Source organism: Corvus brachyrhynchos, unplaced genomic scaffold (assembly GCF_000691975.1).
Source record: "Corvus brachyrhynchos isolate BGI_N302 unplaced genomic scaffold, ASM69197v1 scaffold424, whole genome shotgun sequence".
NCBI classification, from domain to species: Eukaryota; Metazoa; Chordata; class Aves; order Passeriformes; family Corvidae; genus Corvus; species Corvus brachyrhynchos.
This window is the reverse complement of record NW_008237953.1, coordinates 319,535-339,523: the sequence shown is the minus strand read 5'-3', so window position 1 is coordinate 339,523 and position 19,989 is coordinate 319,535. Positions and strand designations below refer to the sequence as shown.

The 19,989-nt window shown below is 37.4% G+C and overlaps 1 protein-coding gene across 1 annotated transcript; it reads right to left on the bottom strand.

Annotated features, from left to right (window-relative positions):
- Window positions 1–280: 280 nt before the first annotated feature.
- On the bottom strand, window positions 281–19,588 carry HABP4 (hyaluronan binding protein 4; the record flags this gene model as incomplete). The annotated part of the gene is made up of 7 exons (XM_017733344.1): window positions 281–6,989; window positions 7,991–8,173; window positions 9,696–9,864; window positions 16,311–16,394; window positions 18,137–18,208; window positions 18,407–18,568; window positions 19,428–19,588. Coding segments are annotated over 7 exons (888 nt in total), but the record flags the coding sequence as incomplete, so codon positions are not given.
- Between the last annotated feature and the right edge of the window lie 401 nt (window positions 19,589–19,989).

Below are 19,989 nucleotides of genomic sequence, written 5' to 3'. Positions count from 1 at the left end.
ACTTAGATTGTAAGAATGAAAGTTTATTTTGGTGAAGGTATTTTTAAGATAAAGCTTCATATTATCTTGTAATATTAATTAGTTCAATATGCATTTGTGTCTCATTTGAAAACAATATAGATTGCATTTGATTTTATACAAAATACTGCATAGTGAGAAGTGTAAACATGAATTGTGTAAAATTAAAAATAATCAGAAGAGTTTTTTTCCTGTTTTATTTCCAGTATGATCATATCTGTACCAGACAGACTATGTGTGCACTGAAAAAAACACAACAGACTCAGCTGCCTGAAAACTTTTAATTAAAGCACAGATTCTTAAAACACATACTTTTAAAATTTCAAAAATAGAGAATTTCTGGCTCTACATTTCAGAGAACTCACTTTGGAAAACAGTAACTCTATTTGAATTGTTGGGATACTGTTACACAGTAAAAAAAAGCACAGTAAGACACAACAATGGGGGTTTAGTTATTTCTTCTCCTTCCTCTATGATTATATATAATTTTTAGAAACAGGCATTATCTTAAATACTATATACTTTGATACTTACCATGACAGTGAAGGCTTCTCAGAAGAACTAAAGTTTTAGGAACACTGATTTTTGCACAAGCACAGGTGATGGCCTAGTTTAGCCCTTTAAAAAAAATATCTAACAGCAAAAAATAGTGACCAACTCAAACACTTTTTGTCACCCTTACCTTACCTATATTAAAAAAGGCAAAATTTGCACACACCAAGCAGAGCCTGTTTGACAAGCAAGTAAACTTCTGCTTGCCTCAAAGATAGGGTTTTATAGTTGGAAAATCGGTGTTCTTCTGATGTAAGGTGATCCTTTCCAAATTCACATGATGTTTAAGGACCTTCTCCTGACAAGCAAGTTGCCTGATGAAGAATGAATGGTGGGTCTTGCCTGGGAGAACACCAATTTATGCATGTGATTCCCACAGGAAAACACAGTTAAGTCCTATCACATCATTAGGAGTAAGGAGTACTGGCACTGGGCCGGGGAGGGCAGAGGACTAAAAGAATCCCACAGAGAAAAACTGAACAGTGGCTCAAACCCATTCCCTTGAGAAGTTAATGTGCTGCAAGAATAATCTGTTCACTGTAGTTCTGAATAATTTAAATTTTGGTCTATTTAGCCACCTTTGCAGTGCAGTTCCTACACTGCTTATGTAGGAGTAGACAAAAACATGCTATAGCAAAAAGGATGCGCTGTTATACATGAAATTCGAGTCTCGTCCTAGAGAGAAACTGCATGCTTTAAACCTACCGCAACAAAGGTTTGTTGAGGAAGGGATGTTTTTTACTTTATTTACTTCTGGTTTTGGGGTTGGTATCACATGGATGTGACTGACCAGTAAGTCCTGAATATGGAATAAGACATATACAAGGGTGATGTGCTTTTTAAGCTTAGGGACTAATGGACCACAGCAATTGCAAAGATTACTTCATCTCAACTCAAAGGGAACATGGGGTGGCCTTTGTTTTGGATAAACTTTGATAGCCATTTGAGTGGATCAGTAAGTAGTTCTTCAGCAAGAGTGAAGACCAGACCCACATGGGGAGAATGAATACATAGAATATAAGAGCCAGACAACTGCCATAAGAATTTCAAAGACAGACATGAGCTTAAACATCAACCCTCCCATTCCTTCCTGACAGCTGGGGACACCAGGGAACATAGTGACAGTGAGGATGTATTTCATAGGGACCAGTAAGGGGAGTCATATTGGTATTATGATTGAACTGTGTACTGCAACTGCTGTATTAAGTATATTTTTGTGTTTCCAGTATACTTTGTATCACTCTAAACCAGAAATGCCATGTGACATGAACCATCTTCAAGTAAATAAATCTGGTATTAAACATGACACTCTCCATCCATGGGATATTTCCAAGAGCCTTGTCAAGTGTTGGACTGTCACAAAGGCAGTGGAAGAAGGCACCTAGAAAGCTGTCCTTTCAACAGCTCCATTCCTGGTCCATGTCCTTCCTACCAAACTGTCCTAGTTCACAAGGCTGCTGAAGACTCCAGACAGGCCAAGCAGCTGCTGGTGTTCTTGATGCCTCAACTCAGCATGTGGTGGCCCTGCTATGTAAGAGCATAGCACAGCAGATAAAAAGCTCTTCTGTGTCACTAGCACCTCCAACTCCCAGCCCTTCTAACCATGCCAGTTGCTGCAGCTCAGTTACAGCACAAACAGGATAAAAGTGGCAAACCCTAGAGTCCTCATACCCTGACAGCACAACAAGAATAGACCCTTGGCATCAGCTATTACTAATGTGAGAAAATCCAAACTGAGAGTGATGCCAGCAGCAGGAGGGTAAATTATGAAACATCACTTCTTACCCTTGTGAGCTTGCTTTTGCCTCTGTCAGTGCTTTGATGCCATTCTTTTAAGATAGCAGAACAATTCCTTGGTTTTCTACTCAGTGGAAGGGCTCAACTTCCTCATTATCCCTCCTTCAAATACAGCTTTTCTCTAGACCTCCTCATATTTCTTCCCGAGTTCATGTTTTGGCATTACTAGATTGATCTTTCACCATTCTTTCCAAAATGGCACACTCACAGGTGAGAATCTCTAGCCAGTAGTCACAACACGTGACATTTCTCCTGCTGTCATGCTTCTAGGTGCTTTTTGTCCATCTCTTTCACACCACTATCATACCTATTTTAAAGTGAACTACTGTTTAATGTTGATTTGTTCACATTCTATCTTTCTCCCACTGACCAGACCTTTCCAGCCTCTGGTCTTCTTTCACTCTGGTGGAAGCTTCATTGGAAAGATTACTAGGTTTTGCTTTTCCCACAATAGCTTCTAAGGTTCAAAGTCTTTGCTAGAGCTCAGAAAAACAGAAAAGAAGCACTCAATCCACAAGCAATAGAAATATAACCAAACTAACAAGTATAGAATTCCTGGATCAGCGTATGTCAGCTTATTATTCTCTTCTGGCATGAGAAAGAAGTTTGTACCTTGTTATTTTTATGTGTTGGCAGAGCTATCCTGCTAATTCAATTACATTACGCAAAATTCGGTATCTTTCATTCAAACAGTAACTACTGTACAAATCTAGACAAAGGAACTACTATTGCTAAAAGGCAACAGCTTATCAAGTCCTGCTAACTAGCTGTAAAACATCATAGAGACAATAGGAACACAGATTATGAGTAGTCATACTAGTTACCTAAACAAGGAGAGCAGAAATTTTATTCTGTTTATTTAGGGATAGCTCGTCTCCACCATAACGCTGTCATTAAGTGATGCGGTATCTAAGGCTGTGCTCAAGACAGCTATCTGAAACACTTGTATCACATATTCAAAAAGGTATTTGTTTTCACAGAAGTAAAACACTGCTGAAGATATTATGTATTTCAAGTTAAATTCTAAGAACACAGTCAAAGCATAACAGTTGTTACTTCTTCCAAAGACTGAAGGCTCCCCCACTCCAAGCAGAAACTGTTCAATACTTGCTCAGCATATGCTACTGAAAGAGAAAAAGCTCTAATTTCATGCCCATTATTCAGTGATTAAATGTACTGTTTATGCAAAGATAATCATGTTTCACATTCAATTATTGATCCATTGATAATGAGTCAGCGTTGCATTACTTTCAACACTGCATATATATATATGTGTGTGTGGATACACATATATTCATTTTCTTATATGAATGTGTATGTGCCTGTGATAGCTCTGGGAAAAAAGAAAAAATTATGTGAAATTTGTGTAATACAAGATTAACATTAATGGCATAAGGGTACTAGAGGTACAGATTCAGGGTTTTTGGGCCCAAAGCACACTTACACCCCAACACTTGTTTTCTTACAAAAAAGGTATAACCAGCTGAAAGCTCATTTCCTGTGGGCTCAAATGCCCAATATTCCTATTTATCAACTCAGGGTTTTTTACTTCTGAGTCTGTTTATTCATTCTTTGGTACTCTTATCTTAAAACACAGACATTCCTCTCCTCTTTCTTCTAAAGGCACTTTCATCTCACTCTTGCCAATCCTAAACCATAGCACTGCGTATGATTCAACTGAACTACATCATATCAACACTACCATATATAAATGACAGTCATGGAAAGAGGTGGATTCCTTTCTTTGCAAACTTACTGCGACTTACATTAATCTAAAACTTAAACCTGAAATGCAGCAGTTTTTCCTAGGCCACTCACTACATTAATCCAAAGAGTTGCTGGTAGCAGTGCATTAAAGAGTAACATGACTAAGACTGCAACACAATTTAATCTCTTCTTAATATGCATGCCATGTTCTACTAGTGTTTGTGTATATATTTACACCAGCTACCAGCTGCTTTACATGAAGGAGTAAAGCTACACCAGGAGTGACAGCCGCAAATATGTGCTTAACAGATACAGCTATTTTGGTACCTTAAATGTGACAGATGACTGAGATTTACAGTTCTCTTATCACAGCTAGGCAAAGAAGTTGAATCACTGTCATCACTTACAGTTAATAATTTCTTTTCTCTACTCAGATATACCATCAACTAGAGAAACTCTTAAGCCATATTCAAGTCTGACAGACTGAAAAATAAAATTGTCACACATAGCTGCTCTAAGAAACTTCTTGTTTCAGCAGTAATCAACTATACTAAATCTCATTCTCACAAAGTTTTGGGTTGTATTTTTTAGTGTTGGTCGGTTTGTTCTGTTTTTAATTAAACAGTCTTGTAACCAGCCTTTTTCCCTTTTAACCAGGAGTTTAACAATCTGCTGACCAAAAGTAGATTATACAGATAAATTTTCACAAGTCCTTTAAAGTATTCCCCAAAGAACCTATTTGTCATTCTGTTTTGAAAGGCAGATGATCAAAGTTAGAGGAATAAACAGTAACTTTGCAACAGCAGGAAGGAGACTAAAAAATTAAAATCTCTCAGCCTTCCCAGAGAACATTCAGAACTAAACCAAACACATCGCAGCAGATTGATCCCAGTAGCACAGCACAGCAAAGATTGACAGTTTTAGTGGAAGAACGGAGGGTTACTTTTAAGTACATGACCACTTTTCATAGCGAAAAGAGCTCTTAGTAGAAGAGAAGGCTACATTCAAAACATGACAGGAAACAGAAGCCCTGCAAAGAAGCTCTCCACATCTATGCACACACTCACTCTGGCAAGTAAAAATATAAACAAAAATTCAGACACATTCTTCCCTGTCCAATGGGAAAATGGGAACAGGAAGGGAAGAACAAGCAAAATATTCCAAGAATCCCACTGACAAAAATCACTTTCACATTCATTAAATTGCCATTTTTGGCAGAAACAAACACCACCTGTAAAAAGGGCAGCAGCAGGTAAATCTTAAACTGCAATGATGTCAAGTAACACCCTGTGACTACAAAGTGAAGGAGTCATGCATTATTTCATCCAGTTCAGTTACTCAAATAGCAGCAGCATGGGTTCCCTTAACACCAGCACTTTGCTTTTGCACTTCTTCCTACTACAAGTCAGAGCATCTCTATGCCACTAAGATGAACTTCTCATGGAATACAAAGTCTCATGTTATAGCAAATTGTCATATAAGTAATTTAACAATGTAAGAAAAAATCCTTTGGGCTGAACTACTCTGCAGACCATCTGTTTGGAGCATATAGAAAAGAGTCTTTCTAGGATGACTACACCCTATTTGAGCAAAGCCTTGTAAGTGAGAAAAGTCTTTTAAGATTCTGAGCACTCTTAGAGCTTACTCCAAAGCAAAACTTTTCCTTCTTTTAAGTTTCATCCACTGTTTGCTTTCAAAGGAGACTGCTTAGAAGTGAGGCACAGAACTGGAAAAAGTGAAAGGCTTATATTCATCTGCTTTCCCAGTAAATTGAAAGAATGTATTCAAGTTGAGCAGGCATTTGAAGACTCCTGTGAGGCTGACAGCTGCTTCCAAAATGTCCAGTATGCTTGTCCTCTCATTTATTTCTGTCATCACCTCTGGCACCATTTTCTTGTTTTTCTCAGATCCCCCACAATGGCTCTCAGTGTCCCCTTGGACAGGAAACAAGTTAGAAAATCTCACTCAAGTATGTTAAAGCTGCAATGAAAGAACATTGCACCTCATCCCCAATATCACAAACTTCTTGGTAAGGCATGAAACATTTTAGTTTATAGTTGCTCCTGCTAAAATTAAAAGCTTCCTTAATAATTTAGTTCTGGTTTTAGATCAAAATTATTATTTTACTTTTTCTTCAAAGTAATTAGACTATATCTTGTTACTGAAGTAGGACTTATGGTTAGGTGTCAATTCAAAGCATCTGTGCTGCCTTGATTTTAAAGATCACTTCCACTTAGATGTTCACTTTTTTTGGTGAGTACTGATTGCTGTTTAGGGTTTGGGTTTTTTCCCCTCTTTTTTTTACCCCAGAGTACATCCAAATACCAAAAGCCTCCACCTACCACTCTGACTTCTTAAAATAATACCTCAAACCCAAACCAATGTGCACTTTTCTTTATTCGCCAAACCCTGAAGAACTACAACTTGTGACTGCCTGAAATATACACTTCACCCAAAAAAACCCAGCTTTCAAATGTACAGTGAAATTGAGTCCCAGTTGTAGATCGTGTTGTACAGTTTACATTTCATCATGGCGTCATGGAGAACTTGATATAATCTCTATATATACATTTTTAAACACTCTTCCCTTTAACTTCACTTAAAGCCTAGTAGGGAAGTACTGTAAGCCTTCCCATAGGTTTCACAATTGGAGGCAGACACTGAAACCTGTGACAGGATCCCAGTCCACCCGTATTTCTAGAACCCAACTCTATTAGCAGACAGCTGCAATCATTCCGCACCAAACACCCAAACAACTTTCCAGAAGGGAAACAGACTTCCTCAATCTACACCAGCATAGAACTGGTCTCTTCATAGTTACAAAGCGACTTTGAGATACCACCATGCAGGATGGTTCTTCAAGCTAAAGCTGGAAAATCCTCAGGATCATCAGGATTTGGAGCAACAAGCTGCACCTATGAAGTAAGAAGTTTTATAAAAATGAATGCATTTCAAAAGTATCTCACAGCTATGTATATGTATTTTACCCTCAAAAGGGTTCATTCTTATACTCAAATGCTACTACTACTAAATGCTACTTCTACTCAAATTGTATCCATCATTATCATGCACATTTATCTCAGAACTTATGACTACTGTAATTTTTTTTCCAGTGTGAATGTATTTATAATGCTGCCTGGAGAAGACCAGAAGGTCACAAGTTCTGCAGCACTGAATGAAGAAAAAAGTAAAGCGGTCTTAAGCAAAATACTGCATATTTTTAGAAGCACCATTACTATATTTCTACATTCTAGAACTACTGAATGTATTGGATTGTAGTTTTAATCTCTCTGATCTGTTACCATAAAGAACCTTTTTCTTCCAGATGAAACAAATGCATCAACTCTTCCATATTATTCTGAAAGTTCCTGGTCTTAAAGCATTTTAATCACAGTAAAGCTTCTGTTAGTATGTAGAATAAAGATGCCATTTTCCAGTGTGCCAATGCCTTTTTTTTCCCCCCCCAAAGGTAAGTGGAAGTTTTTTATAATGGTTATATTGAACTCATGAATCATTCTCATAGATTTACTGATCTCACTGTCAGTAATCAAAGTATTACTGTATCACACTGAAATTTTTCAAAGAGATACATGCCTTCAGTTATTTTAATTACTTCCCAGTTTATATCAAAACTCATTGCAGAAAAAAAATCCTCATTGCATCCCTTCCTCTAGTTACCATCAGTAGCAGACCTTTTGAAATGTGTTCTGAGTTGTGAGCCTGAATCAGTATTTAATTTCAAGTAACATAATATAGGCCAGGAACTCAAGCAGGACAACATACTATGAGACGGGAATTAAAAACACGTCTGTCACTACAGAAATCGAAATTCCACACAGAAAGGGGCAGGACATAACACCACCAGTAACAGAAAAAAAACCCCAAGAAACAGCAACAAAACCGTAACATCTATTACCACTACTTCTGGTCGAGGTCCTGTCTCTTCAGGTCTTCTGCCACGACCACGACCACCCCGTGCTCCTCTTGATCCACGGCCAGGGCGAGGAAGACTCCCAAAATTAATATCCAGCTGAGAAGTTATATCATTCACTGGTTTTCGAAAGACATGAGAATCATCTTCGAAGTCTTCTTTTTGCAACTAAAAAGAATATCTGGTTAAAGCCTACAGTTTCCATGTATGAATGAGCTTCTCACTTCCCAGATACACATGCACACTTATAGACTAAGCAGCAGATGAACCAAGGCAGCATCTGAAGCACAAGACAAGCCTTAACTTGCACAGGATTTTAACATAGATGAGGTAATTGCAGCTTCCCAGATGCCTGGGATAGTTCTTTGTCGGCTCAGAGATTCCTGGCAACAAAAGCTTCTGTACAGACTCCATAGTACAGAAGAGGTTTTTCAAAAATGTAATCTAGGAGGTTTTCAAAGGGACTAGAGAGAGTCAGACCTAAGGTACTTACTCCTACAGTTATCTCCAAATAATGGTTAAAAGGCCATACCAAAGCTACCTAACCGATGTATTCATCTACATGCCTGCAGCTATGAGATTACTGTTTTAACTGTTCCTAATAGCTAGTCGATGTCAGACTATTTCCCAGCATAACTTTAATGGGGACTGTAGTTATGATAAAGTATGTGTTAACTCATCCTTTACAATGATCACTTATTCAGTCTCTAATTCAGGGATTTCACTTGCCTATGTTACACAGTTCCTGTACCTCCTGTTCTGTGTTCATTTTAACAAGGTCTCTTGATACTACCAAAAGAGAAACTTTACAGGCAAGAGGAACAGAAACTTGTATGTACTCTTCACACAGCTGTGTCCTCTCTTTGGAGCTTGTGGAAGGTATTCTCCCCACCCTTACCACTGCCTCTCTCAGAAAAGAAAGAGGGGGTAACAGCAACTCTGACCTTAAAAGTTTCACTAAAAAGAATGCAGACACAATGACCTAAAGTGATTAAGCAAGTTTTGATGCTAATATTATAACTAGAGAAAAGATGTGTATTCATAAATGCATGTAGACTTCAAGGATCAAAATTCCATCATGCTAGACTATATGCACATACTTTTGTGACCCCCAAAATCTGAAACCTAAGTAAGCTAGAATCTGAAAGAAGCTTCCCCTCTCTCCTCAGAACTAGTAGTTCTCCCTGAAATTTCAATCTAAGCAGTATCATGGAATAAAATCTAGGGGAAGTGGGGAGGGGGTGCACACTACAGCACCACAAGCTCTCCAGGGATAGTTCTAAGAAGCAGGACCCAAAGAAACCACACCCTAAAAAAAATTCATATTTCCAAGTGCACACTGAGATACATGCAGATGTATACTGGCAAGTAAGCTAAACAGTTTCACAAACCAAGTTTTTCTAGCAGCATTACCAGAGACTTATACAGGTGGCAGCAGCTAAGCCGTAAGGTAGAACAACCTGATATATTACATATTTGCAGAGAAAATAGGGGTGATGATCTGAGACAAAAAGCTGAACACACAATTTAAAGCCAGTTTTGGGGCACATGTCATTACAGTGATAAAGCTTAGATACTATTTTCTTGCCTATTCAGATTATACTAAAACTAGTAGAAAAAAAACAGAGACAGTTTCCTAACCCTGGGCAAAAAGGAGAGTTTACAACAGAATTCCTGAGGCAGTGCTTACATTGTCACTGTATTTTGACTTGTGAATCACCACTGCTTTGGAAGGAACAGTGGATTCTGGCTTCCGGATATTGAATTCAGGCTTTGGTCGATTCCGTTGCTGAAGATTTTTCCACTCATCTAATGTCATTTCTTGAACCACTTCTTCCATTGGCTCTCCTTCAGCAACTCTAGAAGTTCACAGGTTTTAAAGTAAAAAAACATTAGGTTGCAACATTCCAGGACAAACAAGAATACTCATCTCCAAAGTAAGGATACTAAACAAAACATTTAGAATGTTTCTTACCAAATTATTGTCATTAATTTCACTTACTCCCCACAGTAACTTTATGTGTGATAGTTTTACATCAATGTAACTTAGAGTATATACTTATGTACTGTTTGAAATTAGTCATATGAACAAATGCTGTCTGCAGCCTCTTGCATTAGTACTCATCCAGTCTCATCCTGAATTCAAGCACTTAGATTCTAGACAAAATCATTCTGCCTTTTGATCTGGCATATTCTTAACCCTACAGTTTAATAGTGGATCTACTCAGCAAATACAGCCATACTGAAAAAAAAGGCACACAGCAGTTTTAAAACACCCCAGGTTGCATGGTTTCATTGCCTTGTACTGCACAATGATGAGATGAATTCATGTTTCAGTGTAGCTTTCAGTCATCAAAAAGATATGATGATCAGACCATGCCATCTTCCAGGTAATTAACATTTTCTTTGTGTATTTCACAAGATGCTTCCTTGAATTTTTTTTGTCAGATGTAGTAACAGACAAGCAGACAGCATTTATCACTTGGCAAAAGCAGATTAATCCTGATTAAATGAAAATGATTAAGTCACATTTTCATTTGTCATTAAGTGAAATAACAATATGTCCTAGAAAAATATATGAAATGTCAGAGGCTGCCTTGCATATTTTGAACTGTAAAGACAGAAGGTTTTATGTCTGTAAGATACACAGAGATAAGACAAGACACATAAGCAAAAAAAACCTTCTTTTCCACTCATCACTGCTTGAGTACTCTTCTGCCACTTTTCTGATGCTGATCATGACAGGCCTGCCCAGGACCAGCAGCTATTAGAACACTGCAGGTGTACATTTAATGATACCCACAGAAAGCCATTTCCTACTAACCAGCATCACATACAGGGAGCACAACTTACTCCATCACCATAACCATCTGCTGCATAAACAAGTCAAATACCATGACCTACAAGAAAACCCACACTGATTACTCCAAGACACTTGAGAAACCATTTCTCTCCTCACACAGAAAACTGCTATGCATTACAACAGCAGTTGAAGTTGGCCAAGTATTTCCCTAACAATGACTTTTCTGGAAAGCCCTCTCATTAGAACCTGTCTACTGGGAGAGTTACGGATTTGGTTTTCCTCATTCGGTCATAGTTCCACAGTCCTACCAAATAATTATGATTTCCCCAATGTAAATATACACTTTATTAGGTGCAAGTAGAAAGTTTTTTATCATGGGAAGATGCAGAGTCAAATGACAATCAATGACTGTATTTTGTTTTTAAAGTTATACAAGCAGCCCATTGGATTGCACACATTTGTTGGGACAGTTCTGTACATTATAGGACTAACTTATATAGGAACAGGCCTGGTCCCTCTTCTTACCTGATCTTGCAGCAAAGCATTCATGTTTCTTGCCAGCCAAAATTAGACAGTATTTTTCTGAACACCCAGCACGACTATGAGAAGCAGAACCGAACACTACGGCAGCCCTGAATTTTGGTTCTAGGATTAACACAGTTCTAAATTCACTTCACAGAAGAGTAACAAATACAGAAGTCCTGTACTACTACATGCCTGCTCTCTGACATGCCTTTATGCCCTGTTATTTTGACAATTCCAGCTTTATCAACCAGAAATTCAAGGTTAAAAGACTGGTCAGCAGTCGTAGTTCCACGCTCATTACAATCTGTTTAATTTTTTCCTAAGCCACTATTCTCAGTAAATTGCATATCTGAACTTTAGGAAGTCTTTTTTTCTGCCTCTCCCATGAAGTTTTTACCACATTACAGAGACAATGTTTCTGTAATGTTTCTCTCTCGGCAAGAGCTGTAGAAAGATACAGAACTGATTGCAAAAAGTACTTGAGAACTAACTATTAATATCTTAATTTGCAAAAGAAAACCAAGAATGCAAGTGGGAGTTTAACAGTGTAAAGTAATATTTACTGCATTTTCTGTGGCACAAATATTGCACGAAAGAAGGGCAATAGTGCAAACATTCAATAATACTGAATGGCTGACTAGTGGTATGAGATGCTAAAGCAACCCAGTGATTTGAGAACAAGCAACCAAAACAACAATCACCAGAAAGTCCCAAGAACAACTAGAAATACGTACACTCAGGCAAAAGTATCAGCCACCCAAACACAGAAAGAACCACTAACAAGGCAGGAGCTCTGAAGGAGGGACCCCAACTCCCCAGACTGTGCAGGAGCATTGCAGTCAAGTATCCGTTCTTTCTTCATCATCATACTGTGTATGATAAGCAGCCACATCAACAGTTTTGTTTGGAACAGATGTTATTACTGGTAGGGTGGAACTAAATCTCAACTAAATAATGTCTTCTGTGTGGGAACAGGTGAGAAGTCCACAATAGCACTGCAAGGCAGAAGTCTAAAGCACAATGTACACGTGAAGCCTTTAAAGATGTGCAAAGGAAAATACATAATGCTGAAAAAATAAAAAATTTTGCATATCCATGACATTAAGGCAAGACATCCAGGAGGGAAAAAACCCTAACACAGCAGTTTCTATTTTCTAAGTATTAGAAAGACCATCAGGGGACCTTGAAATCTCTATTAGCAGAGTACATTAAAATCAACTAGACAGGTCTGAGAAGGCACAATTAAAATTGGTCATGCCTTGGGTCAGAAAGACCCTTTTCAGGTCTAAATTGCTATGATCATAAGATAACATGAGGACATTTGACCACAGAGCAACCTGACCTCTCAAAATAGCGAACAGAGCTATTGCTTTGAAAGGCACACATATATCAAAAACACCCACTTGCCAGTTCCAAAGGAAATACTTGTGGATTTACACTGCAAATATTTGGTTTTTTCAACTTCAAAATATGGTTTTGATTTTTACTGCAAAGGATGGTTTTAACTGCTAGGTTATTAGCAGTACAAATTTGTTTTAGGATGTCAGGCCTCCCAAGGCGAAACACCTATGAGTGAAGCACAGCAACAGGAACCTGCATATCACATTTTAGACAGAAACTCAATTGCAGCAAGTTATTTTGGGCACCAAGCCAGCATGGAAGTGCATTCTGTGCATTACTTTCTACCTTCTAACCTTACACAATTTTAATAACTGCTTGGTGTGCATTTTCATTAATCAAATTAGTAAGTTCCTTGGCACACCAGCAATTATGCTTACAAAACACTGCCAGACAACTAAGCACAACCTCTGGATGTGAAAAAACTGAATTCACAATGAAAGTCCTACCAAATCACCAAATGAGAGCCTTCAGTAATGGTTCCTACTCTTCAGTGTTTTCAATAGATGACCATAACCCTTTAACTATGCCTTGATTACTGTGCACATAGTAAACAAAATACATTTTCTTTTTACCAGAAGAAAGGCAAATGGAAAGGAATGCCATTTAGCTCAGCTATTCAGCTATTATTTCCATATCTTTAGAAATAATGACAGCAGATCTCTCTCAGATCAGTTTTTGTATTATTCAGCTGCACAAAGCAAATGCTTAGCCAGCTTTTATCAAGAAGTCAATGACATGAAGCTTTCCCACTAAACATTATTCACAAGAGCATTATCATCGGATATAGAAAAATTTAAAGTTAAACAAGGTAAGACCAAACAACAATTATACAAACTTACTATGGAAGAAAAACACTGAATCAAGTACTTATGAAGCTCTGGCCTGATCTATGAACTTTATGTCACCATTAAACAACAACAGTGTCCAAACCGGCACAAACAAAAAAACAATAAATAACCAAACAACAACAAAACAAATAAACAAATTAGATAAACAACTTAAAAAAAAAATCTTGAAGATAAGTTGTTAAAGCTTCCTATTATATAACCAAAATGATACCCAGCTCCACCAAAAAGGAAGACTATTACGTGAGAAAAAAAGTAAGAAAACCCCACAGATTAAATACAAGTTCTGCAAATACCTTTAGGAACAGGAATTGATTAGCCCATGTGCTGTACTGAATAAAAACAAAATATCTACCAATTTGAATTGGTCAACGAAGTCCATTGTTTGGACTGTAAGAAAAGTTTAAAAAGTTCAACAGAAAGCAGCTGTGAGGAAAGTTTGTATTTCTGCACTACCTGTGTATTTTATACAGGGTTAAGGTTAGGTTTTGCTTCTGCAGCAAACAAACCCCCTGCTGGTAGCATGCAGTTTGGGATGATATAACTAGAGATAAACATTGTTGATACACTCAAGAAAATTTGAGGATATGGGAATAAACAACTCGATTTATATTATACAAGTATTAAAGAAACTCTTATCCTGCAATACTCTGCAAATAGAAGCTCAGGAATGGCAAAACAGAGTCCTAAAGACAAGACCCCATACGTTACAGAAGCCCATAGAACCTCTTCTCCAGAGTTGCATAGAAATTAGCCAGTACCATGTCAGAAAGCTATATACCATCTTCATGCAGACAGGTTATTCCCAACTTCCAGGAGTACATTTTTTTACTCATAATTTTAAATGGAAACACAAGAAGAAAGAGAATGAGAGAAGAAACAAACCCAAGTCTTCAATTGCTTTCTCAATGCAAGCACACAACTGCAATAAAGCAGTAGAAAATGGTTTCCTTGCAGTCACTGCATTTTAGTGTCAAAATGAGAAAGACCCTAGCAGCAGCCCAAGCAAACACACAACCCTTTATAATATTGAGGCTGTAGCAAAAGCACAAGGTAGCCTAATTTGTGTTACCTGGACAGCAGGGGCAACCTAAGCAGTAAGACCTTTAAATACATCCTGAAGCTCGAACACCATATCCTACCAGCTTTTGCTTTTAAACGCTAAACAACAACAATTCCATCTTGTTAAGGTGCATGCCATACAACCACCCCTAATGACCTAGGCACTAGGGATTCACACAATGTCTCCTATTTTAAAATACAGGGGTCACCAAGGTAAGTGCAGTGAGATATATGTAACTCATGTTTCGTATATAGATTTGTAACCCTTCAGGACAGTGTTTATTGCACTGAAAAGAGCACACAGCACACAATTTTGTACTTGTAGGTTACTTGCTTTTTTGAATCATTTTAATTTCAGCAGACTATTCCTAAATTAATCTTTTTAAAAAAAACACAAACAGGAGTAAAATCTCCAGAAAGGCTCCCAGTCTGACTGAACACCTAGTGCTCTCAAAGGAAGATGAAAGAATTAAAGATAACTGGCAGATTCTGCCAGAGGCCTTTTCCACTGTATATACTTCTCATGCCTTAAGCTCTACAAGGAACTGATATTGGGACATAGCAACAAAGAGCTTGAATTGAAGTAGAAACAAGTACAAGTGTGAAATAAGTAAAGGTACCAACAAGTGACAAAATATTTTTTTTTAAAAAGCTGAATAACTGTTCTCATATTTAGAGAACACAATGCATTTTTGACAGTGTACCTACACTGCCCATCTGATTTAAGTTAGCCTAAAATAATTTTTTCAGTCATAAGTCATTCAAAGACAGATTTCTCTATGTGTATACACCTTTAGCTATATCTTAAAAGCTAACCTAAAATTAAAAGAATCAAAGCTGTATCAACTGTTACAGGGTTAAACAAACGGAACATATAAAACAGGTTTTGTAGTCTAGTTAGCTTTAAAATTAAGAAATGAACCCATATCACTAATATCTGGAGCCGCATCGTGATGTAAAAAAGGCTTCACAGCAACAGAAGAGGTTGACGTACTGCACTGACCGTCTTTCACTCATCTCACATGCTATTTAATTAATCTTTAAGTCTCTTACTTGGACAAAGACTGCCGAGTTATTTTTCTTAAGCCAGTGTTCATTTATTTGCTATGACACTGATTAGAATGAAAGCCAGAAGACAAGGGACAGATTTCTCTCTCAATTTCTCTACTTCTAAGGCTCACTGCATTTGCAGAAAGTTCTTCCAGGTTCTGCCACAGCCTCTCATGAATAGATGATATCTCCATGATATTAGTGATTGATGAATACAAACTCAGTATCTCAGTGTATTTTCGAAGTGTTTGTATGATTGTATCGCCAATACCTTTGAAAACCTTTTCTCAGAGAACATCAAAAAGCATGGTAGTTTTTACAAATTAGACAAGTTAAAAAGGTAAAAGATAATATGTAGCTCCACCTTAAATTATCACCGAATCTTAGGAAGTTAAGCATCACTGTGCAATTAAATGCAATCTCCAACTGTATAAATCAAGCTTTAGTCAGAATTAGGGACATGTTTTCCATACTCGCACATACAAGACAAAGCTTTTCTATTTTTAATACATGCACTAGCAAAACTTTACACTTCAAGTGTGCCCCTCAACACAAGTACATCAGTAAAGAGTTAATGGTTTCCTTTGCATTTAGAAAGAAAATATTTGTCTGACTGTACTTGCTCAGAGGCTCTCCTTCAGATGTCCCTGGCTGTTCAGGAGTTTCCACGGTCTCCTCCATAGGTGCAGTCTGTTCTGTCCCACTAAAACAGTAAGCAAACAAAACACACACAAAAAAACCAAAACAAAACCACAGTCTTCATGAGTCACACTGGAAAAAAAACCAGATCAATACATCACTTCTTTTTCCAGAATTCCTTGTTAAGGACGGAAAAAAAAAAAAAAAAGGAAAACTCTTTCATCATAAGCAGAAGGATGTACTAAGGGACAAGCCGAGCAACTAACAAAATGAGAAATATTAGGAAAATACAACTTTTATTTCCTTTAAACAAAAAAGTGAAAAGCATGTATGCAGATGAAAGTTCAATCATGAATACTAATCATTACATTGTAACACTGATGTTCAGGTTTGCCTTTTTGCTTCTTTTAAAGTTTGTATTTTCTGTAACATGGATTTTAATTCACTGTCAAATGACAGCAGTAACTTATCTTCATTCCACTAGCAGGCATACATATTTAAAATTTACACCTGTTAGCTTTAATGCATAATTAGCACAATTAGGGCACAAACATGCTTTTAGAATCCTTCAGAGCTTTAATTTTATGTCATTTCTACCACATCACAAGCAAACATTGATATAAGGTCTGATGCTACTGAACTGAAAAACAAACCACCAAACCTTAACTAGGGAGAAAATATATAAGGCCAATAAATACCTTGCAAGTTTATGCAGCCTTCCCTGATATCCTACAGAAGATAGTTTTCTGCTACCTAGTTTTGTACTATCAGTTCAGAACTATGTTAACCTAGCCAATCCTTTGAAAAGCCAGAGTACCTAACCAATCTATTCCTAATGTGAAACTCTGTAGAACGGAGAGAAGTTAGTAAAACCTTTCAGAAGAATTTGGAATATCAAGACCCAAAAATTCTTACACATCAAGGCTGTATTTTTCAAACTTTTAGCATGCTTGTCTGAATCCACTAAGTTTTAAAACTTAAGATTTTATTTTAGAATAAAATTTTATTTTAAAAGCATTTTTGTCAATGAATGTGTATGTGGACCAAGATATTTGCTGTAAGTTCAAAGCACTGCCTTTTCTCCATCCTTTATCAGCCTTCAATTAAAGAGTTCTAGAGGTATATGAGAATAAAAGTTACTGGAAAGAGTAACATATTGCTAGGTGCAGAGAATGGACAAAAGCCATCATAATCAGTGAGGTTTTACAAATATGAACAGAAACCAGTACCACTAAGAGATATACAGAATTGAATGGAAAATTCCTGATTTTTTTTTAACTTGAAGTGGCCATTAATCACTTTATGCTACTGATTTTCCTAGCACTTTAAAATGTACTTCAGTGGTACAGTCAGCTAAATATTACCTTCAGAGCCACACTGAATTGTACTACGGCTTTGCAATTCAGAAACTATCCGTAAAGATCAAGAAAAAAAGACTGGACTTTAAGCCCATTAACAGAGTTTGAATCTTATAATCAGCATTTTGGAGCAATTTCATTCAATACCAGAGTCCCACTTACTTGACTATTGAGAACAGTAATAACTTATTTCCATTAAAAGACAACTCAGCTCCAGTCAAAAGATTCTGGCAGTCTTAAGTCAACAAACATCATCATGCCTTTGCTTCAATTTAATCTCACCATCATGAAGGAGCCAAGTTAAAAAACTGCAAAATTACATTAATTATGACAATAATAGAAAGCGATGCTTATAAATCTCAAAATGGACATGAAACAGATGAAAATGATGATCTAAGGTAGGCCACAGAAACATACGCTCTATGATGGGCACAAGTGTATGATGTACCTCATATCATCTTTAACTGTTCTGCAGTTGCGAGCTCCACCTCCACCCTTTTTGTCATCTGCTTTCACTCCTCTAGAGAGGAAAACAATTCTGTGAGTTTTAGAGGTTTTTTTCCTTTTTTTTTTAGGACCTATAACTAAAACCGGTATTGACTTTTTGCCAGCCAACCAGGATATAGTAGAAGGGAACAGAATACCTAAAATACAGTACTGCAGTGCTGACTATTATTTACTTGTATACTAAGTGAGAAACAGCACACAGAACACTTACATTTTATCATTCCCACTTTGTCTTTCAAGTTCCCATTTTCCTCTTTGGTCAAAGCCATTGAAACTTCTGTTTAATCCACCACCTCTTCCTCTACCTCGCATTACACCTCTTCCTCCACCACGACCTCTTATTGGTCTTTCATAGTCTAATCTTTCCACTGGTCTAAAAAGAAGATAATTAGTCATTTTTGTTTTTACAGAACAGTTAACAACAAGGAAAACAATAATATTATTATATTTCTGCAGCTGGGGGACACATCAGTACATAACAGCTACTGCACAATTTTTAGAGTGCATCTTTATGCAGCACACACTACAGCTGTTTTAGCTTCATCATTAAAAATGGACAAACTGAATTCTGGAGTAATTATTACAGCAAACAGGAACAGAAATATCAGCTGTTATTAACACTGAAAACATTACAGATATTAAACAAAAGATTATAAAACTGTCAAATCTTCACAACTTCATCATGCAATAGCTCCATCATCAAAACCCAGATTTATATGCAACTGCTAAAAATTTCAGACAACTTGTTAAATACCAACTGTTGTGGTGTAAAGTAAGAACAGCCACACTCTGAAGCAATAAAGGTTTAGGTGGAATTTTCTAGTACTTATGAAGAAAGCAAAATCAATATGCGTTCACTGTCCAAGCAGCAAGTTACAACTTGGAACTTCCACATGTTCTGCAAAGCTTGGTATGTGAGCTCAGAAACGAATATTATAAATGTGCTGCTGACTAGAGGGTGCATTTTCAGATCTTTCCATTTTTCATTTTGCCTTATATTTCTAACATTCAACAAAAATGCTCCAATTCAACCCCCAAGGAAGCTGAAACCACAGCTCTGACAGGCATGAAGTAAGTAGTCTTGTAACAAACCTGCACACTAACAAATGCAACCATGCCTTCAAGTCACATCTGGCTACTACATCTGTTTTAACGTGAACTTTCCCTTCCCTCGCTCGTGTAGATACTCTGGGGGGGCGGGAGGGCCTTAGTTCTCCCTGCATGATACATACCGTTCCACTGTGAATTCCACTTGTCTTTGTGCTCCATAGGGACGGTATTCCCTGAAAGATGGTCTCCATTCAGTTTTGTCTTGTTTCGCCTCCGTGCCTCTGACTCCTTGTTGTTCTCCCCGCCTGGGTGCTCGCTTCGGGCCTACACAAACACACACGGATTACTGACAGCTCAATAGTAACACAGCCGCAGTTACCAAACTACTGACTGAAGTGAGTTGATTACACCTTACAGCGTTCAGATTTACTGTCTCCAATCCCAAATCCACTAAAATATTAAAAGCCCTTAAAGCTAATGTTGCCAGACACTGTTGGTTGAAAGACAAATACTTATTTTCCCTTCTGTATTGACGAATCTGAAAAATGCTATGGGTTTTGATATAGGTCCAAGACTTCCAGAAAAGATAATCTAAAGAAAAAATCTCATTTTGCTCACAAGTCACAGAAAAGGAGAAAAAAACTGTTTCTCTCATGGTTTCAAGGATCTTAAAAGTGTAATACAGGATGAGTTGGAGAAGCTCCAGTGGAAAAGACTAACTGAAAGCTGCAAAAGCAATGACGG